The following is a 23,314-nucleotide window of genomic DNA, read 5'->3' on the forward strand; positions in this document are numbered from 1 at the left end:
CAGTCCTGTGCTTCCCATGTGTCCTGACTGTAGTTTTATACCCTTCTAAGTAGTCTCACTGGGAATTACATATGGGCAGGGTGGGTTGTCAACGTGAAAGGGATTGAAACAAACTGACGGGTTTAAGTTTAAAGTTTCATAATCAGCAATTTGACCTACATGTTGTTTGTTAAGGCTTAGCATGCTAGCTACCTGGGATTTTAGCTGAGATTTGCAAGGTTTAGTGAGGAAAAGATGACTGAGGTCATGGATAGGTCAGCAGCTGTTCATTTCTCGGGTCAGCTCCTTGCCCTCGCTTTCAGATCTTGTTCTTACATGATCGGAAATCTGGGCCTTTCACGTTGGATGTTAAGCCGCATTCATCCAGGATCTAAATAAACTTTCTCTGATGTTTCTTGAATATGACTTATTTGCTACCGTCCTTAAAGTTAGGGAATTTTTAAAAAGAAGAAAACAAGAAATACACATACTTTAAAATTGTGACCATTTGTTAATTCAATACTGTTTGAAATGGGATTTAATTAATTGGGCCAAAGGGGAGTGTTGTTACACTCATGAACTTTCTCTGATGTTACTTGAATATGACTCCTTTGCTACCCTCATTCAAGTTAGGACATTTTTAAAAAGGAGAGAACAAACACACATAATTTAAAATTCTGAAGATTCATTCATTATAACTGAAATGGAATTTCATCAATTGGGACAAAGAAGATTTGATTGTTTTAAGTATGAATGTTTTTGAAACGCATTCAAATTTTTGAATATGCTGTCAAAACTCTTTGAGTGTTGTTAAACTCAACTGTGAGGTATAGTAAAAAAAAATCAGCCATATGATTTGATTATTCTGAAATCACATTGAAAGATCTGACACAAATGTAGTATTTGTCTGTCTCACCTATATTTTTTCAATTTCCTTTCCAATATTTCAAAACTGTCCAGGCGCCATTCACATCTTTTGAATATAATATTGTATTGTGACTGCTTCTGCTAGTTCATTCTAAACCAGAACTGATCTGTATTTTTTTTTTTTACTGATCTGTGTGAACATAACCCAGATACCAAAATGCAAGTGGGCCACATCCAGCCCAGTGCAGATCCGCCATTGGCCCAGTTCTAATCCAGCCTTGGAGTTGGGCCTCATTTGGCTTGAATCTCTGGCCGGCTCCGCTGAATCCATCTCAACCCACTGAGATTTCAACAAACTTCATAAAATATTAAATGATATTTGATGGTTTACCTTTTAGTACCTCTATTATACTTGCTGCCGGAATTGTCTCCTCTTTCATGTGTTGGTCAAACCAGTTCAAACTGGTTATCAGGAATCCACCAGGATAGATATTCAGCAAAACTGGCCAATGAACCCAGGAATTAACTCACACAGTCACTGTCATTTTGTCTTTGACAACATCAACAGTGTCCTTTGGAACAAAATGGTGTATTCATCGGTGTTGTAAAATTCAAATGACATGACACAACTCTGAGAACAGATGATTCCATTCAAAGCTTGTTATTCAGCTGTCAGTCTCGAATCTTGATTCTAGGCTTTTGATTGCCTTTTGAGTCTGTGATTAGTCTTTGTCAACATGATAACCAGAGTTGTACCAATGAAAGTCAAGGAAGCCATATTGTGATGCTGAGAAAAAAGAAAAAGGCAGTCAGAGACATAAGCCAAAACTTAGGCTAACTAAAATCAACTGTTTGGAACATTAGTTAAATTTGCAGATGACACAAAACTGGGAGGGTCAGTTCACCATTTGGAATCAACTAAAGTAATCCCAGAAGATTTAAACAGAATTCAGAAGTGGGTGGAAAAGCTGGAAAATAAAACACAATACAGCTAAATGTAAAGTTCTACATGTGGGAAATAAAAACATTAGGCAGGACTACTTTATGGGAGGAACAAAATTGAAATGAAGCCTTTCAGGTTCTAGGAATTGTGCTGTATCATTAAATAAAGCCAACAGGATGCTGGGATATATAGCCAAAAGTATTGAGTATCATTTCAAGGAATTCAATGTTATATGATACTTTCGTCAGAACAAGCTGAGAGTACTGTATGCAGTTCTGCAGACTGTACTACAATAAAGATATAGAGGCTTTAGAAAAGGTTCAAAGATAGGCAATTAAATTGGTTCCTGGTATGAAAGATAAAAGTTATGGGGAAAGACTTAAGATGTTTAATTTCTATAAGCTTAGTTAATGGAGACTTTTGGGCATATTTACTAAGGAATTGCTTCTTTTTTTAAAAATAGATGCCAATGAGACAAATAGTGTTTTCCATATTTACTAAGTTGCCGTGCCAGAGGTTTTGGGACTTTTGGGACCAATGGCTTAGTCTGTGCTTTTGATTGGTCTGGTATATTTAATTGTTTCCTTAGTGCAGGTATTAGAGAGCTTTCAGTATCTCATCTTGATTCTAGGCATTTGATGGTTATTGGTGTTTGTCACCATGTTTCTCTCCACTCAGGGTTCCTGCTTCCCCTCCTCCACCACAACCCCGCCAGGAAACCTTCTCCCCTGCTTCTTCCTCCATAAGTCAGACTCCCTCTCCAGTGGCTCTCATTATTGGAGACTCCATCATTTGTGATGTGAGAGTTGAAACTGCTGGACCATCCTTTGTATACTACCCATCCCTGATATCAAATCAAAATTGAAGATGTTATCACAGAAATAATCAACTTTCCCAAAAATACTCATACATGTTGGAACAAATGATATACACCTAGACAGTCCGAGATTCTGAAAATGAACATTGCCTCTGCCTTCAAGCAAGCATGTAAAATGTGCCAAGAGGTCATCTTATCTTGGCCTCTCTCTGCAGGTGAAGGTGATTAAATGTACAGCAGGCTCTTTAAACTGCTCTCATAACGGTGCTTTATAAATAACTGGCCCCCTTTCTGGAGACAATCTGGGTTGTAGAAGCTGTATGGTCTTCATCCCAGCCCTGATGGCCCCTGCATCCTGTTAGGAATATTAGTCAAGGATTGAATTATGACTGTTATTGATGCCAGGGCTCTATCCCCTTAGAGTGTATCCCTGGTCCAAGAACTTCCCTGGACAAGTAAAGACCCCAGGTTATTTTATCCACTGTTTCTGCACATCGGCACAGCTTCAGAAGCGTATCCAGACAAAGTGGTGTGAGACACAGTAACCTCATTTCAGTTATTCTTCCAAATCCTACACCTGTTAGTTCTGTTACCTGCTCCCCTCTTTGTATATGCCCTCAAGGGCTTGGATGGATGCACCTTAATCTTCGCAGAATTCTTCCCAAAACTGATTTAGTGGACATTTTGAACAACAATACTGATCTTGATGTTTTGTTTTCGCTGAAACGTGGCTAAGCAGTTCTGTTGACGATGATTCCATTGTGTCAAAGGGATGTAATGTTTTCGGATGCAACAGGCCTAGAAAACGTCTTAACTGCTTCATTATTACCTTTATCTGCCCTACTCTGTAGCCAGGGCACTATTGTGAACGAGAGCTCTGTTCTCAACTGGCCTTCCCTGATTAAATAAATGTAATTTAGACAGGACGGAGGTAGCACAGTGGGTAAGGAACTGGGCTTGTAACCGAAAGGTCGCAGGTTAGAATCCCGGGTAAGGACACTTCCGTTGTACCCTTGAGCAAGGTACTTAACCTGCATTGCTTCAGTATATATCCAGCTGTATAAATGGATACAATGTAAAATGCTATGTAAAAAAAAGTTGTGTAAGTCGCTCTGGATAAGAGTGTCTGCTAAATGCCTGTAATGTAATGTAATTGATTGAATTGATTGATTAAAATAACCTACATACAACTAAATCACTGAGGGTATCTGTTCCAAAACAGTTTGAACTGCTAGTCACTAAAACAGAACTAAGTCATAATGTTAGCTTCCTTGTGGTGCCAGTCTATCACCCATCATCTGCAGCTGCTGATGTCATAAATATTACAGCAGATATATTGGCTCTTTTCCTGTCCTCTGAGGTGGGTAGTTTAAGAGATATTTACTTCAATTTGTTGTCCCCATCCTCGGATTGTTTGAAGTCTACCAGTATTGATCTGGGATTTAGTCAACTGATTAGTGTTCCTACCTGTATACATGTGAAAGACCTTTTCGAAATCTACCCATACTGATGTAATTCTAAGACTAGACTACCGAAATCAAAATACCATTTTATCACAAAGAGGAGCCTCTAAAAATTTGAGGCACAAGGGTTGCTGCATGATCTGTACCCTGCCGATTCGTCATGTATTTCTAGTATCCCCGATTCTGAGGTGACTCTTCTCCATTTCTTATTTGCATTTGTCCCCCTGACAAACAAACATCCACCCCCGAGACGACTTAGAGTTCAAGAGTTCAATCCCTGTTTTACATCTGAGCTCACCGACTTGATTTAGTTGAGAAATGAAGCTTAAGCCAGATGCACCTGTAGCTCCTTGGACTATCCAGCCTTCAGACGATTAAGAAACAAATGCTCCACCTCTGAAAGGAATGTCAAATCAGTAAATTAATTAAGTTGCTCCTGCTGGCTCTCATGCTGATCCAGCAATGTTCTGGAAAACAGTTAACTAAAAAGGTCCTAATTTGCTGCCTTACCAAATTAGGCTAAACACTGGTTCGGTTCAGAGTTTAGTAGCCGATGCATTTCACTGGCATTTTGTTGCATCTTTTCTGAGAATGTAATAATAATATTGGCTTTTTATATCTGTCTGAGCCTACATCTGAAGCAACTCTTGATTCTCCAAATACTTGGCCCATTTTTTTATTAGGCTTTCTGCTCCTCTGACTGTAGAGCCCCTGACTCATATTTTTAATCTCACTATTCTCTCCGGTGTTATCCCTAAAGTACAGGGAGCTATTCATGTGTTACTACTCCATAAGGGTGGTGACCCTTGTGACCTTAATAATTATCGCCCTATTTTTAAACTGTCCGGCTTGGCTAAAGTTCTAGAATACATTGTTAAGAATCAGCTTAAAGCCTTTCTCCCCAGGTACTCCATTTGAGCAATCAATCATCAGGATTCAGAGCTTGATCATAGTACAATTTCTGCTACAACTCTGTGTTAAATGAGATAGTGACCTCTCCAGATAATGGGCTACATTGCACTGCCCTTTTTGTGGATCTGCTAAAGCATCTGATATGGCCATTCAATCCACGTTGTTGCATAGGCTGAACTGCATTGGGCTGGATACAACTGCTTGTAATTGGCTCCAAAACAACCTATCTGACGGGTCTCAGTGTAGAACTACTGTTAATGTCCTTAATACAACTAAAGGTGTCTCTCACGGTTACGTTTTAGGTCCCACATTATTTACAAATTTTATAAATGGGTGATACAATGTATTTTACTGCTCTGCCTCGACTGTGACCCAAGCTGTCAAAAATCTGCAGGTCTCCTTCATTGTCTTGCAGAAGGCACTTTTAGCACACAAACTAGTTTTAAATACAGACAAAACTAAACACGTTATTTACCAGATCTAACAGGACAGACTATACTGATCTGCAGATGTGCACACTTAATGGTGCCCATATTGAGTGAATCTTTAAATACTTTCAATTTGAACACTTTAAATATCTGAGCATCTGGATTGATAGAAACCTGACTTTAAGATCCATATTGATAAATTAATAAAGAAAAACTACAAGTAAGACCTGGTCTCCTATATAGAAATAGATCTTGTTTCTCATTTGACAGTTGGAGGAGGATTACTGAAGCAACATTCCTTCCATTGCTTGGTTAAGGTGATGTAAAAGCTGAAGAAAAATGTTTTGTTTTCAGTGTATAAAAAGGCCAAGTTGCTCACACATACAAGGCACTTTGTGCAAGCACACATACATTCTGGCTCCGAGAAACACATAGGCATGGATCCAGTCATTTTTCCTTTCCTGTAAATGACAAACAATTGAAAGTGATACCCCTGTTAAAAGAACACTTTTGAAACCTGAACTTGTAGTTACCTTCTGTAAAAGGAACGATGACATAAAGAACATATTTTTATTGCAAAGGTGCGTCCCATTGTTTGAATCCTTCTGGGTACAGATGGCTCGATACAGCCACACTTTTGACAGTTTTGCTTTTGACATTTTGACCGAGTTGAGTGTTAGCTAGCTTGCTAACGAGTCGACCGAGCGAGTTAGTGCAGACAGCACTGAAATTAAACAACGAAATCTGTGTTGATCTGCATTGATACCCAACCCTGGTATCAATGGAGAAATACCTCATACCTCATATATGAAGTATGAGGCCTTTGTGTAAAAGAGAAAATATGTATTCACAAATATGTATGCGTTTGTACAAATCAGTGCACATTCATTGAAATGTCAATTTACAGGACACAAGTTGAATGATACTTGTTTGTGGATAGTAAAACACACTTGTCTCTTATTTATGGATCATGATACACAAATTTATCAATAATATTGAGACCAATCTCACTCCATATCTGCCCTGCTTCCTGTTATGTGCTCACACTGCTGCCAAATCAAACTGGGCAGGATTCAGGACTCTGATCAAGAAACTGGTTACCTTTGGATGCAAATGTTCTGACTGAATTGAACTGTTTGAATTTTACTTATTAATATTATTTATTAATATTATTACATTTATTTTTTATTATTTTTATTAATTCTTTCTATATTCATTTTTATTATCTCTTGGAACCTTTAGCTTAAGATTGTTAGAACAATCTATCGCCAATCCATTGCAGAGCACACACACCATTCCCGAAGAAGTTATACTTATCTTCTTGAGTACCTTTGTCAGATCTCACTTACAGTATTGTGTGAAGTTCCGGGGACCGTACTACAAAAAAAGGTATAGAGACACTGGTAAGGGTTCAACGAATAGCAACCAAATTGGTTCCTGGTATGAAAGATAAAAGTTATGAGTGTAAGAAACTCCTCAGATACACCAAACCGCAGAAGCATCTGAATGGCAAAGGAAGGCATGTAGTCTTATCCGGAGCTACTGCAATGGGATTCATTTAATTATCTCAATTATCTGACTCCAAAAGTAGGTTTTAATAATGTTTCTGTGCTAACTGTTATGCATAGAAGCAGGACACTGCTTTCTGCCAGTAGTGTGGCTCTATACGGGTCGCTATCTAGCTTGGTAGATGCAGGACGTGTGTCTGGCTTGTGTAGCCTGCATAAATACAGTTGTGTATCCTGTACTAGTGTATAGGCGAGTGACTACGGGGTGCAGATATCCTATGTGTATGTTAGTTCTATGTGTATGTTAGGACCTTAAAACTGCTAGGCCCAGCAGTAAGAGTCAAAGTGGAACACCAGGTTAAAGTAAATGCAATTTATTGTACAGTATTTTAATAATGACAATATACAGATGCAAAAGAGTGTGTGCAGTGAGATGGATAGATGCGTATGGTGCATAGGAGGTCATATTAGTGAGTCTCCCAGAACCACTGCACCTTTCCCATACATATATTTAAAGATTAAAGCCAAACACCAAGTCATCAAATGAGGACATAATCTTAACACAACAGTGCAGATCAATGACCCTTCTTGCTCTATCTGTGTAGGCATATTACACTGGGTTAGCCTTTGTTGCTGAGACACCAAATTGTTCCCCATGACATCGGGTATCCAACAATACAAAACACGATTACACTGTATTATGAAGAAACGTAGCTTTACGTAATGTGATTGAGTGAGATGTTTCACGGCTGAGCGCAGTCTCTTTATCAGAGCCTGCTGACTCCCCGTCAGCGCAGTAAACAAAGTGGTTCCCTTCGGGGCACACTTCCATAAACCGCCTCGCACGAGGGAAGACTTCAGATGCTTAACCTCTTCAAGTTTAGGAACTAAACTTGAAACTTTAAGGAGACGCGGGGGTGATTTGATTGAGGCTTTTAAATTCATAAAAGGGATTAACAAAGTGAGCTGCAAGTGATTCTTCAGGTTGAGTTCTGTTAGTAGAAGGAAGGGGCATAAATGTAAATTAGCAAAAGGTAAATTCCACACAGATTGTGGTGGAGTGTTATGGTTTGGGCATGTGTGATTGCCACGGGTACTGACTCATTTTTCTTTATTGATGATGCAACTGCTGATAGTAGCAGAATAAATTCTGAAGGGTACAGAAGCATCTCATCCACTTGAGTTTAACCAAATGGCTCCAAACTCATTGGACGCTGCATCATTCAACAGATTGATGAAGTTTTTTACAGCCAAAAATAGAAAAACCCTTGGCTTGTCAAGTTATACACCTGAGTTGAACCCAATTGAACACGTGTTTCATATGCTGAAGAGAAAACTTTATTAACAACTAGACCACAAAACAAGCAGGAATTATAGATGGCTGCTGCAAAGGCCGGGCAAAGCACCTGGTGATGTGTCTGGGTCACAGCAGGCATTGCCAGCAAGCAAGCAGGCATTGCAAGCAAAGCATTGCAAGCAAAGCATATGCAAAAACCACATTTGAATTATTTGATTACAAATCTGAAATTGTGGAGTACAGAGCCAAATCAAGAAGAAAAATATGTCTTTGTCCCAAAAAATATGTTCACTGCACACACACGTACGCTCACACACACGCAAATACATGTATGTGTGTGTTTGTGTGTCTGTGTGTGTGTATCCCCTTTGGTCCAATTAATGAAATCCCATTTCAAACAGTATTGAATTAACAAATGGTCACAATTTTAAAGTATGTGTATTTCTTGTTTTCTTCTTTTTTAAAATTCCCTAACTTTAAGGACGGTAGCAAATAAGTCATATTCAAGAAACATCAGAGAAAGTTTATTTAGATCCTGGATGAATGCGGCTTAACATCCAACTTGAAAGGCCCAGATTTCCGATCATGTAGGAACAAGATCTGAGAATGAGGGCAAGGAGCTGACCCGAGAAATAGACAGCTGCTGTCCTTTCCATGCCCTAACTGCTCATTTGCGCTCTAAACCTCGCAAATCTCAGTGGCAATCCTAGGAAGGTAAAATCATAAGCCAAATGACCAACGCGGACCAATGGCTGATTATGACCAAACTTAAACCCGTCAGTTCTTCTCAATCCGCTTCCTGCTGACAACCCCCTAGCCCCCACCCCCATGTATAATCCCCACTGAGACTAAGAGCAGTATAAAAGCACACTCAGGGTATCTGGGAAGCACAGAACAGGCACACCACAGAAGCTGACTGCCAGGGGAGACCTGACTTCTCTCCTCCCCTCCATAGATCTTCTCCCATCCTTTCTCAAGAGGATAAAAACTTTTATATCCTCATGTCCAATCAGATGGGGTTGGTGAGGAGCCCATTCGAATAGCCCCAATACTAACTAGCAGACCCATGGCAGTACAAGGTGCAGGCTGCCTACATGTTCTTTCTCATCTGCTTTGGCTTCCCCATCAATGGCCTGACGCTGGTGGTAACTGCTCAGCACAAGAAGCTCAGGCAACCTCTCAATTTCATCCTTGTCAACTTCACTGTGACTGGCTTGATCATGGTTTGGCTTTTGGTTCACAATTACGTTCTACACTGCCATTAACAGCAATGTTGCCTTTGGGCCCATGGGCTGTGCCATTCAGGGCAACTCTTGGAGGTGAGATATTTAACCATCCTTTACACACTTTAGAATGCCAACCTTCTGTGCTGACCTATTGACTTTTGTGCTATATGAATATTTAACGGCAGACTTAACTGATCCTTGCATTCTATTCTAACATGTTTACACCTTATTTCTGGTTGTGTGTTTACAAAATCATTAATGTTAAAGGGCGTTAAAACTCAGGTGAAGCATCCTTGCTTAAATTGAAATACTTTCCTTTTGGGACTGCATACAAATTATATGCATAGTTTCTCTCTATGACATTATCTTGCCTTCTATGGCATTACCAGCAGTCCATGCTGCTAATGAAATTTTTTGAGCAATCAATAATAATCACAAAACCAGTGTGGAAAACCAGCCAGACTGTCACTGTTGAAGGTTGAATTGACAACAGTCCCTGCTGTTAACCACCGCCATCTCTCTTCCCTTGCACAGGTGAGGTGCCTCTCTGGTCCCTGGTGGTGCTGGCCACTGAGAGATATTTAGTGGCCTGCAAACCCATGGGCAGCTTCAAACTCACCTCCAATCATGCTATGGTTAGCATTGCATTCACCTGGATAATGGCTCTGTCATGTGCTGCCCCACCCCTTTTTGGCTGGTCCCGGTAAGTCAGGCATTTGATGATCATCAACAGCCCATACTGTATTTGTATTTTTATATAAGCTACATATATTTTTACTTAAAAAAAATGGTTAGGTGGACACTTTCACCGATACATCCATGCAATGCTCCTGTGGGCCTGATTACTACACTCTCAACCCAGACTACAATGAGTCCTATGTGATGTACATGTTCAGCTGCCACTTCTGTGTGCCCGTCTTCCTCATTTTCTTCACATACGGCAGCCTGGTTTGCATAGTCAAGGCGGTAAGAATCACACTAAATTTGTAGGGGCAAGTGGGAGCAAAGAACGCATTCATGGGAAGTGAAGTCATTGCTGTTGTTTCCAGAAAATATAGGAGCCCTATAGTGATTTTATTTCTCAGTATTTTTACCCCCTTCTCAATCGTCCGCTTTTTTAACAGAAGCCTGAAAAGGACATACCAAAAATAAAATGGTTACTGTTCTGGAACCTTTTTGACTACAGATATAATCTTGATCTCTTCTGAAAGGTAACCCTTGGGAATTCATTTTCTAAGAGTCATAATTACTCAAATTACTCTTTCACCTAAAATATTTTTGAGTGGATACAGATGCTTGTGGCTGAGCTTAAGCTAATGACTAGGCTAGACAAATCCCTAACAGAATAATAATTAAATTAATGAATTATTATTATTATTATTATACGACCAGAGTATTCAGCATTATTTTTTCATTACATGGTATTCAAAATTTTGGATAAATGGATAAACACAAATGTAAGTTAAATTTAAATATCCTCTTGGCTCACTGAGTTTGAATGCAGACTGTTTTGCAATTTTGGCCACCAGATTTCACCACTGGATCAAATAGTTCTGAATTGTGAACACAGGAGGAAGTGTGATATTCAGCTGCCATTCATGAAAAGTGATGTTCCAACCTTATTGGGATGTGCCACTTTTCAGCAGCTAGGCCTGATGCAGAAAATCTGAAGTGAAGTTCAAATGTGTAGCATATGATATTCTCCATTATTTTAAAGATCTATTCACAGAGTTGGGACGCTTACCTGTTTACCACCACATTGAAGTTGGTGTCAAGGTCCTTCCAGTTGCTAAAGGAACTTTCCTACACCCAGGAGAGTCTTTATAGTACACAAAGCGAAGTATAAAGAGGAATTGCACTGAATAGAAAGGTTCAGTAATTGCAGTTACAGTGGTCAAGCAAATCATTTGGATCAAGACATAAACAAAGCAATCAAAAGAGCACACAACCCACTTTGCACAGTTGAAGAAATAGATGTTGCAATGGCAAATACCTGGGTATTTTCAGTCTAAGACACCACAGAAATACAACATCAGGACATTTTTATATTAGCTATATTTGGTCACTGACTTAATAGTGATGGCCTGAAACTGAATGCTGAGAAGATGGGAGCCCTTCTACCAGAACCAAAGTACTAGACTACATTGCACAGGTTTATAGACACACTTCAGCATCTTCCCAGGTTAATTAGTACTCACCTCAGGGGTGAGTACTCCACTGGATAAATGATACAGCCTGGCACTGAGAAGCTGCACAGTAAAATGTCCAGTGTTCTTTCAGCTCTAACAGTGTTATTTCAGCTCTTAGCAGATAGCATTTGATACCACACTGGAATGTGTGATCAAATGTTTTCTATTAGGAATTTTACTGTGTGCTATATTCATAAAAATGTCAAAAGTCAAATGTGGACCAAGACAAGGATCAAGTGACAGCAAAGATATGGCTTATTTTTTTATGCTGACCAATTTGTCAGCTTACAATGGATAATGAGCAGCTTGATATCAAAATAATCTTATAAAACGTCGGCTAAGGTTGGACATTCTGACTCATTTTTCCAGTGTTTAAAGCGGTGTTACCTACAGGGCTTGATATTAACATCCACCACCCGCCAACCTGAGAACCAGACAGTTTAAAAACAAGACATTCAAAAGACGAGCCAGTTGGCATAGTTACATTTGCTTTGACATCACAACAATAAATAACAGCAACACCGCCACCTCGGCCAGTAGTGCGGGGCTTATAAATGCAAGGGTAGTCCATCGGAGTTGCCTGATTCAGATGAAAAAATTCTTTATGCAGTTGACATGTCTCAGTCAAACACAATACATTTATATGTTTGTCATTTATGAAATCGCAAATCAAGGGGGATTTAATGTTCAGAGATCACGCATTGAACAGTTTGAAAGTTTGAAAATGGAGCGGGTGCTGGAGGAACTGGTCGCAGAGAGCTGAGGTCAGTTTTGCATCATAGACCAGAAGGGTGGAATAGAGTTTGACTTGTGATATGAGAAGTTCCGAGTTGAGCTGCCACGGTGGAGATATTTCGGGCACAGAATAACGTCCAAGTCTTTGGGCGGCCGGGGTGTAGAAGGAAACCTGCAGTAGCGTGTTTGTAGACTGAGCAGTTCCAACATGGGGTACTTCGCTTCCATGTTGGCTGTTGAGGGGTATTAGAAGAGAGCCCAAAGAAAGCAGTAGTTTAATCATTTGGGAATTTAAACAGCGGATGGGAGGGCCGTGTGTTCTCTGTTTCAGTCGTGATTTAACACGAGCACATCCGTATAGACTCGGCAGGGAAAGACAGCCTGGGCTCAGCGAGTAGTCCTTGTCAAGCCTGCAAGCACCAGTGGGAACCAGCAGAGGGCGCTGGCAGGAGCAAGCAGGAAAGGAGCATGCAGCACCACGGATTAGCAGACAAGGGAACCTGGCCAAGCCAAGGGTGGCTACAGCTTCCCAAGACACGAGGAGATTGGCTACTTCCTCCCTGAACTCCGGAAACCACAGGCCAGAGCGAGCTGGACATGTCGGAGTTGAGGCACGGGTCCAGAGAAGTAACACAGCCCAACGACGTAGTCCAGGTAGTAGCTCTCATAAACTGGACAGCTTTGTTGTGTCTGAATAAGGACAGTTGTACCATTTGGCCCAGCTATCCGGATTCTGTAGCATAGAAGATTTAGACTTGGCGGTACTTGGTTGTTCAATGCAAAGATCACAACTACAGTTAAATTGCCTGAAGTGAAGGTGTAACATAATTTTAAACGGTTTAAACACGATTTCTTCAGAACAAATTTTGAAAATTGGAATATAATTATGTGTAATTATTTGCAGATGCTTCAATAAACAACAAGAGACAGGTATTTGTGATGCATGAATTCATTAGTCTAGTAGGCTACTATTTTTTATATTCATTTATAAAATATGTACAGCAATCAATGGCCTGATCAGGCCAGCAAAAGAATTGACAGCCCCATAATTACACAAAAATAAAATCACAAACTTCATCAAAACCAACCGAAACATTAGTGCAGTCCTCTGAGTCAAGCGTGTGGACCCGTCAGTCTCCCTTAATGCCTCACCACTAAGAGGGCATTGAGCTGTGGCGAACTACGCTCCCAATTTGTGTGGCATAACATGAAAAATGTAAAAGACCAGCTCTGGATCTTCAACTTTACCTTGTTTCGTGTAGATTAGCTAAGAGGCTGCATCATGTATCTCTTATGCTGGGTTTGCCCTGCCCCTGTGTTTGTGGGCAGACTCTATTTTCTCAGCCTTGGAGTTTAAACCACCAAGAAGTAGATTCTAATTGAGCCTTAACTCTAATTTAGGTCCTGTGCTGCCCACTTTCTTTGTCACTCTTTGGTGCAGGTGAAGATATTCACTGCCCATCCTGTTAAAAGGCTCTGCTAGCTTTGCATCCTGGACCAAGAGCAACAAACCCATGGAAGATGTCTGTGAACTGGAATGACATTGCTTCCCATAACAGCAAGTAACAAAAGAGTAAAAAAAGAAATAATTTTGCTTTGTTCCTTAGAAAGCTGTTGTCACAAATTCCCTTTATGCTAACAGAAAGCCAGAGCTTTGGAGAGCTACAGGTCAGGGCAAGATGATTATATAATATTTGAAAGATAGGATGCCATATCTCTTGAAAATATCAACACTTCATTTCAAAGTCAAATCAATATATATATATATTTAAAAAAACATACATATATCCATTAAATCATAGAAATAGAAGTTTCTTTGATACAGTTCATAAAATAATAAAAAGGGTGAGAACTTCGAGAGCTGAGTGAAGGTGGAGACAGAGGGATGTTTCTATGCTGGAGAAACTGAAGAGACCTCTGTCTTGCTGGTTGTAGAGGTCTCCTCCTCACCCATTGGGTTCTTTCCACAGAAGAGAGTAGTCAGCATGCAGTTACGGAACTAAAGGAAACGAAAGACGTTAAAATATCAGCACTACAGGTTCTTATGCTGCTATCGTCAAGGCTCTATTCTGCCCAGGAACATAATGACCTGATACAAGTCTGAACTGAACACATTTGATCCCTGATTACTGAATGTTACTGGTTTAAAGAACCCTCCAGGTCCAGAGTTGAGTAGTCATTCAGTATAAAAAGTGAAAAATAACCTGGAATTTGTGGAAACCTGGGATTGAGAGTCTGTTATAATCTATATTGCCATGAATGCCGGACTCACCTGTTTGTTTAGCAACACATAGATGACGGGGTTGTACAACGCTGAGCTCTTGGAGAAGAAGGCTGGTACAGCCATGCTCTGGGGAGTGAATGCTACTCCCTTGTTCAAGAAGATGTAGCCAGTCATGGTAGCATAGGGGGTCCAGGCCACCATGAAACCCAGCACCATCAAGATGACCATGCGTGTCACTTCCTTCTCTGCTTTCTGGGTGGAGGCAGACTCCTGCTGGGTGGCGGCAGCCTGAGGAGGAAGAGAGTAGGACAGACACACAAGGTCAAGAGAGCCGTACAACAGAGTCAACTATTTAAACACACAAGAAATAGTATTGTTTGCTACAGGCACCTTATACTGGCAATCTATATCGGACTGCTTGTCACACAAAATTATATATTACCACCTTTTAATTTTGTAAAACCAAAACTTGTACTTAAAAAATAAATGGGCAATAGGTGTGATGTAATATGGTCGCTCATGGAACCAAGCTAACATACAAAATCTTTGCAGGGAGCGCCGCTCTCTCAGGGCTCCTATATTTACAGGAAACAACAGCAATGACTTCACTTCCCACAAATGTGTTCTTTGCTCCCACTTGCCCCAAAAAATTTAGTGTGATTCTTACCGCTTTGACTGTGCAAACCAGGCTGCCATATGCGAAGAAGATGATGAGGACAGGCAAAAAGAAGTGAACAACGAACATGTATATCACAAAGGACTCATTGTGGTAATCTGGGTTGAGAGTGTAGTAATCAGGTCCACAGGAGCATTGCAATCCCTCAGGCATGTACCTGTGTTGAACGGGAGGAAAGGTCAGGTCTCTTTGTGAAGTTGTACACCTAACTGTTGCTATTGTAAAAATACATATTCAATAGAAAAATACAAATGCAGTGTGGCCGCTGATTTATCATCAAATGCCTGACTTACCGGGACCAGCCAAAAAGGGGTGGGGCAGCACATGACAGAGCCATTATCCAGGTGAATGCAATACCAACAATAGCATGAGTGGAGGTGAATTTGAAGCTGCCCATGGGTTTGCAAACCACTATGTATCTCTCAATGGCCAGCACCACCAGGGACCAGAGAGCCACCTCACCTGTGCAAGGGAAGAGAGATGGTGGTGGTTAACAATGTACAGCAGGGACTGATAAGAGATTGCCAATTCAACCTTGACAGTGGCAGCCTGGCTGGTTTTCCACTCTGTTGTGTGATTATTATTGATTGCTCAAAAACTTTCATTAGCAGTGAAACAATGTCATAGAGAAGGGATATAATCCTTTTGCAGTCCAAAAAGGACAGTAATTCAATTAATTTAATTTACTCAAAGATGCTTCACCTCGGTTTTAATGCCCTTCACCATTGGTTATGTTATAAACACACATCCAGCAATAAGTTGTAAACGCACTAGAATAGAATGCAAGAATCATTTAAGTCTGCTATTACATATTCATATAGCACAACAACAATCAGCACAGCAGGTTGGAATTCTGGAGTCTAGAGGATGGTCTCACCTCCAAGAGTTGCCATGAAGCCCTCAACGGCACAGCCCACGGGCCCAAAGACGAAGTAGCCATTAATGGCGGTGTAGAAGGTTATTGTAAACCCAAAGATGCACATGATCAAGCCAGCCACAGCCAAGTTGACAAGGATGAAGTTGAGAGGTTGCCGAAGCTTCTTGTGCTGAGCTGTTACCACCAGTGTCAGGCCATTGATGGGGAAGCCAAAGCAGATGAGAAAGAACACGTAGACAGCCAGCATCTTGTACTGCCACGGTTCTCCTAGGTAGTACTGGGGGTATTCAAATGGGCTTCTCACCAACCCCGTCCGGTTGGACATGGGGATATAAAAGTTTTTACCCTCAGTGCCGTTCATCTTGGCTTGTGTGGGCTCTTGAGAAAGGATGGGAGAAGATCTATGGAGGGGAGAAGGGACGTCAGGTCTCCTCTGACTGTCAGCTCTTGTGGTGTGCCAGTCCTGTGCTTTCCAGGTACCCTGAGTGTGGTTTTATACTCTACTAAGAAGTCTCACTGGGGATTATACACAGAGGTTGCCAGCAAGAAGGAGATTGAGACAAACTGACAGGGTTAAGTTTGGTCATAATCGGCCATTTGACATTCACGTTGGTTGTTGAGACTTCTGGTTTTGCGTTCCAAGGATTGCCACTGAGATTTGCAGAGAGCAAATGAGGTGTTGGCATGGACATGACAGCAGCTGTCCATCTGTCTGTCAGTTCCTTGTCTGTCAGCTCCTTGTCCTCAGCTCCTTGTCCTCATTCTTGAGTCTTGTTCTTACATGATTACCAATCTAGGCTTTGCGAGTTGGATGTTAAGCTGCATTCATGTAGGATCTGAATAAACTTCCTCAGATTTTTCCTGAAAATGCCTTCTTTGCTACCCTCATTCAAATTCAAGCATTTTAATATAAAGAAGAAAACAAGAAATACACATACTTTAAAACAGTGAAGAATCATAATATAACTGCTCGAAATGGAATTTAATTAATTGGGAGAAGGGGGATTTCATTTTTCAAGTGTCAGTGCATTTGAAAATATGCAGGCTACACTCTGTGTTGTCAACCCCAAATGTGAGGCATAGTAAGAAATCAATCATATGGTTTGATTGTTTTGAAATTATGTTGAATGATCAGACATGAATGTAAGATGTCTGTCTGACTAATGTGTTTCCCCCATTTCCAATTCAAGTATTTTAAAAACGGTTCCAGAATGTGTTGGCCTCTTCAATATAATATTGTATTGTGAGTGCTTTTCTGCTACCTCATTCTGAACTGGGACTGATCTGCTTTTGTGTGAGCATAATGATGTTTCTGCAAATGACACTCCTATTGCTGCTTTTGCTGCAAACAGTACAGATGCAGTTCACAAATACAGAGGTATATACACACATATTTTTAAAATGTGCGTGCCAAATCCAATAGAACATGCACTGCATTTTCATTATGGATTTAGTCATATCCATAGACCCAACACTCTTTGCTGGACTGCTTGCTGTTTGAATTTATCTTAAGCATTAATTTCTACTTAAGGTCATCCTACCTTTATAGACACCAGGTGGCCAATGACGCAGCTGGTAGTGGCACTTGAATACTGTCACCATATATTGCCATGAAAAAGTACTTGCCCCCTTCCTGATTTCCTCTGTTATTGCATATTTGCCACATTGATGGTTTCAGATCTTTAGACAAAATGTGATATTAGCAAAAGGGGACCTGACTAAACAGAAAACACATTTTTAAAAGTGATTTCATTTAATGAAAAGAGTTACCAAACACGCATTTAACCAAAGGAAACTTCCCCCTTAAACTTAATAACTGGTTGCACCACATTTAGCAGCAGTAACTTCAACCAAACACTTCCTGTAATTTTACCAGTCTTTCACATAAGTGTAGAGGAATTTTATCCCACTCTTTTTTGCAGAACTGCTTTAATTCAGATAAGCCAATAGATTATTGAGCATGAACAGTTTGTTTGAGGTCCTGCCACAGCATGTCTATTGGGTTCAAGTCAGATCACTCCAAAACTTTTATTTTGTTTCTTTTCAGCTATTCAGATGTTGAATAGCTTTTGTGCTTTACATCATTGTCTTGCTGAATAACCCAATTATGCATGGAGAGATGACAAGACATTTTCCGAAATAATTTTCTGGTACAGAGAAAAAATCATGGTTCTGTCATGGTTCATGGTTCTGTGAATAATGGCACACCATCACACTACCACCACGTTTGACGGTTGGCATGATTTTCGTATTGTGAAATGCTGCATTTACTTCATGACAGACATAATAGGACCCATGTTGTCCAAAAAGTTCCACTTTTGACTCATCTGTCCATAGAACATTACTCCAAAAAACTAGGGGATCATTCAAGTACTTTTCCTGCAAATGTAAGATGCTTCTCTTGGTTAGCAGTGGTTTCTGCCTTGCTACTCTCCATTAGTCTCTTATTGTGGAGTCATGAACACTAGCCTGAGCTGAGGGGAGAGAGGTCAGCAATTCTTGCAGTTCTTCTGGGATCTTCTGTCTTCCTGGATGGGTTGTTGCTGTGCCCTTCGACAAATTTTGGCAGGCCGGGCACTCCTGGTAAGATTCACCTTCGTTCCAGTCGTTCTACATTTAGAGACAACGGATCTCACTGCGGCTTTAGTCCCAGTCCGGTTTGAGTCCCATTGCCTTCGAAATGGCTCTATAATTCTTTCCAGACTGATAAATTTCAACAACTTTTTTTCCCTCATCTCTTCTGGAATTTCCTTTAATCGTGGCATTGTAGAAACTTGTGGTGACCACTTCACTACCACTTCACTGATGGTAAGGTTGAATATGAGTGAGGTTTATATTCAACATGATTGACTGCAGTCAAGCCTGACTGTGTTCAATCAGCTGAATATAATTATCAATTCCATTTGGTTCATTGGTTGACTGAATAACTGAGAGGACAATTACTTTTTCACATGGGTGAAACACCCATATCACCCATGGTGCTATGATGCTACATTTCCATTGATTGATTTGGGGATATGGACGCAGAAACATTGAAGGTGTCAGCCATTTTGAGATTTATTCGATTTCTAAGCTGGTAATTATTTCACTTATTTATGATAAAACTTTAGAACAATTTTAAAGTTTTTGCATACTGATTTTGAACAGCAATGAGGCAATGTACCCAGACTACCATGCATATTCACAAATTTAAAACATGGCTTGGATAAGTACTCAATTCTGATTGGTTGACAGCCATGCATTATGTTTGTTGAAAGGCACAGTAAAGTGTGCATTAGTACAGTAATCCAGGTACTTTGCTTCGCTACATTTCAAAATCACTATGCAGAAACTTTGTATCCATAATCCCAAATAAACAAAAGAAAATGCAACCTTAGCAACAGGTTATAACAGTCAATTTACAAAACCAATAAATAAGGTTAAATATCTGGATAAAAAGCATTTTATCAGGCAAATATCTTAGTTGCAACATGTTATATCTAGCAAAGCATTTTTGTGGTCAGGGGTGCAGTAAATTTGGAAATATTAACATGCCATAGTTATGCGGATTAGAGTGACTGACACAGCCGATTGGCTGCAATAACACTTCACAATTTCGGTAGCCAAATGCACTTCATACAATAGTATGCCAATTTTGAATTGAAAATCTTCTTTTATAACAGTTATAACATTTTTTATTTTATGCTAAATTTTTATAAATATTAATAGTGATATAGTGTGTGGCTTGCAGCTAGTTAGGTGGTAGAAGAAGCTAGTAAAATAGCATCCTAGCAATACTTAATGGTTGCTTCATTTTTCATTGTTAAATGTCTTTTCTCTTTTCTCATGTTCTTGATAGCTAATTGACAACTCTGCAGAATCCGAATTCTAGTGCCATTTACCGTTACCACATGAATTGTTTAAATAGTTTGTTACAAACTATTTAAAAAAAGATCCAACATATTTTCTTCCTGTGACAGATAAGGTGCTGTTGTAGATTCCCACTGATATTGGTAGGCCTAAGGCTATAATAAGATGTACTTTAAAAAAAAAAACTTGAAAACATCCTTAAGATATAGTATTCTAAACCTAAATTTAAAAATGTCTTAGATTACAAAGGTTTCATTTCACTGTATACGTGCACCTGTCACTCCTGGAACCAGTGTTGTGAGCATAGTTAGCATGCTGTGCAACCTGATGTACTTGCAGTGAGCTAATGTTGGAAGCTGGAAGTATTGTCCAGTTTCTGTGAAAAGTAATTACTTTAGTACACCACTTTTGTGACTTGAAACACTGTATTTGGAGATCGGCAAGTGAGAAACGGTGCTAGAAGGATGACGGCTTTTAAACACAAAAACCAATGTTTAAAAGCCAGTGTGAAATGTGAAAGAACAACATTTGTGGTTGTAGCTTCTGGAAGAACTGCACATGGCATTTTTTAAATTTAATCTGCATATATCCCAGCATGCATTACCACAGGACAATTAGCCTCTTTTTAAGCTTAAGTGTTAAGTGCTTTAACTTTTCTCATGTACAATGGGGAATATATGCTTTTGAAAAAACTGTTTAAATTAGCTTTCTTATATAGTTATATTTGTTATTTTCTCAGTTTGCTTTTAGCTTCTGTCTTTTATTTTATTTCATTATCCTCATTATTGTTTTTCATTAGATATTTTTACAAATATGTTTTAAATGTTCTCTCTGTTAAGCACTTTGTAAGTGTTATTTGGAAGTGCAATATAAATAAAGATGTATTATTATTATTATAACACAGTTATAATTACCAGAGAACTGTGTTTTAAACACCATTGATTCTAAGATTATAATACAATTTTATTTAATTATCTCATTATTTCATTAAATACTTAAATATTCTTCATATTTTATTTGTTCAATGTTTGAAATATTTTCTCTATTTTCTCTGTGAAGCACTTTGTAAGTTTGATTTGTATAAATGCTATGTAAATAAAGATTTATTATGATTATTATTGTTATCATTATTATGATTATTTACCTTGCACATGCATGCTACTCTTCCAGCAAAACAACAGTATTATAATCTTACAATAAATGGTATTTAAAACACAGTTCTCAGGTAATTAGGGGTCTATGCAGTGAAGCTGAATGAACCCTATTGTTTTTGCTGGTATTATTATTATGTCTTGTGCAGTTTTTGGCAATTAAAGCAAAACCGCTTCATAACGATGATTTTTCACAATGGGAGATCCTTGGGGACAGTAGCCATGCAGTGAATTTCACCCCAACTTGCCACACGATGGCACTATAGTGGACAGTTAAATGCAAAATATATATAAAAAAAATACTTCTGCCCCATTAGATACATGAGACCAATGTCAATAGATAAGACTTCTCATGAACAATAAATAATTCCATAGAACCCATGATGTCTGCCATATTGGATTGTCTGCTATTTCGATTAAAAGTAATAATAATAATAATTTTAAAAAAACCTTTTAAAACCATCTCCTAAACGATTTCACATGCCAATATGAAACATTTGCCATTTTGTTCACTGGAAGGCCCTCTTCGAAATAAAGATAGTTAAAGAAAGAAAGTTAATCCAAAAAACATGGCCACAGTAAGCTAATAAATATCAAGGTGGGTGTGGCTTATCACAAAAATGATAATAATTCCCAAGCAGATTGACATAAATTGATGAAACTTAGTAGCTATATTGGCACTCCCATCAAGAGCATAAACCTAAAGTATTGGCCCAATTGAAGCTCATGGTTGTGCTATAGAGCACAGCATTTTCAAAAAAAATCAAAACCTATGTTATTTGTTACAATCATAAATCTTAAATTTGTCATATGGTTTGGGCGACTTTAATTCAGATAGTATCCAGTATACCCAATTGAGGGTGATATGATATGATCATATGTTGTACACCAGAAATTAATGAAGAAGAAACTATTACAGTAAATACAGGTCTGTATTGTTTATTTTATACTCACACTTTAAGTATCATGTTGTATACACATGTAAGTGTACTCCACTCACTCACACATGTCACATAAGAGCATAAAAATCAGAACTGGGCCACTTTTTGCAGGAGTCTGAGTAAAATGGAAGTCTCGTGTACTTTGTCTGCTATCTTGGAGATACTAATAACAGAGTTAGTGGATTTGTTTTCTGCTCTAAAATATACATTAACTATGATGATAAGTGCTTACAGGTATTATTATTCCAAACAGGCCACTTTATTTTATGAACAGTGCATGCCAGCACTTGGCTGGGGGCGACACAGTCTAAATTCAACGGATCATTTTCTGAGTGATTCTATCATCTGATTCTATCAACTCTGATGACATGTTTGAAAGAAAAAGTAAACAATAACTACACGCTGAGTGCTTTCTGAAGTAGCAAGCATGTCTTGTGTACAGACAAGTTAATGGAACAAATAAATTAACTTAATTTGTCAACATGGACAGGGTTATATTGAATTTTAAATGATTTATAGTGGGCTGTGAGCCAATATATCGTGCTGAAGGAGGCACCCCATGGTCTGTAATCACACCCTGTCCATGCCAGATCTAATTGTGCTCAACAGGCCCAGTCACAGAGACGTAATTGGCATCCTCCAATCAGCAGGGATCTGCTCGAAACTGGCTCCTGCAGTGGCCATCTACCATACAGTCTGCCAGCGGCAGCTACAGTGTTCTGCGGCACGATAAACTGCACAGCACAGGATCAGGATCGCAAAGTAAAACCTGCATGCATTTCAGTAGATCCATAAGAACACCGTACAGTCCTATTACCAGTGGCCAATGAGTTCAAATCACAGTGAACCTGAAATATAGCCTACAGAAAGGAAATGCAGTGTCAAATTAAAACTAACTTGAAATTTGTGCCACATATTTGCAAACATATCTAATTGCCTGAGGCATAAAAGTAACAACTGCAATCTTAGTTTATCTGCTGGACGAAGTTGTCCTTTTTGGTGCGATTAACATTTACAGTGTTTATTTATTTGACTGCATCAATGCCGTTTTGTTGTCTACATTGCACAGAAACCTTCACAGAACCGAGAGAAACCTGTGACCGTGCAATTTAGCTTTAAGCACTGTCCAATGGCCTGCATCTCAGATATAACTGGGGAGCCACCTGCGCATATAAGAAAAGGTGGGCTGACCTTGCTTAAGGAATCCTGCGGGCACATCTACACCATGCGGC

The 23,314-nt window shown here is 39.4% G+C and overlaps 1 protein-coding gene and 1 pseudogene across 1 annotated transcript; one reads left to right on the forward strand and one right to left on the reverse strand.

The window, feature by feature from the left end:
- Positions 1-234: 234 nt before the first annotated feature.
- On the forward strand, positions 235-10,147 carry LOC118208047 (annotated as a pseudogene).
- Positions 10,148-13,806: 3,659 nt separating this feature from the next.
- On the reverse strand, positions 13,807-16,852 carry LOC118207659 (green-sensitive opsin-1). Its single transcript, XM_035381452.1, has 5 exons — positions 16,142-16,852; positions 15,558-15,726; positions 15,256-15,421; positions 14,637-14,876; positions 13,807-14,363 (listed from the first exon to the last, which is right to left on the reverse strand). The coding sequence occupies exons 1-5, from the start codon at positions 16,500-16,502 to the stop codon at positions 14,256-14,258; spliced, it is 1,044 nt and encodes a 347-aa protein (XP_035237343.1). The 5' UTR covers positions 16,503-16,852; the 3' UTR covers positions 13,807-14,255.
- Between the last annotated feature and the right edge of the window lie 6,462 nt (positions 16,853-23,314).

Source organism: Anguilla anguilla, chromosome 11 (genome assembly GCF_013347855.1).
Source record: "Anguilla anguilla isolate fAngAng1 chromosome 11, fAngAng1.pri, whole genome shotgun sequence".
Lineage (NCBI taxonomy): Eukaryota > Metazoa > Chordata > Actinopteri > Anguilliformes > Anguillidae > Anguilla > Anguilla anguilla.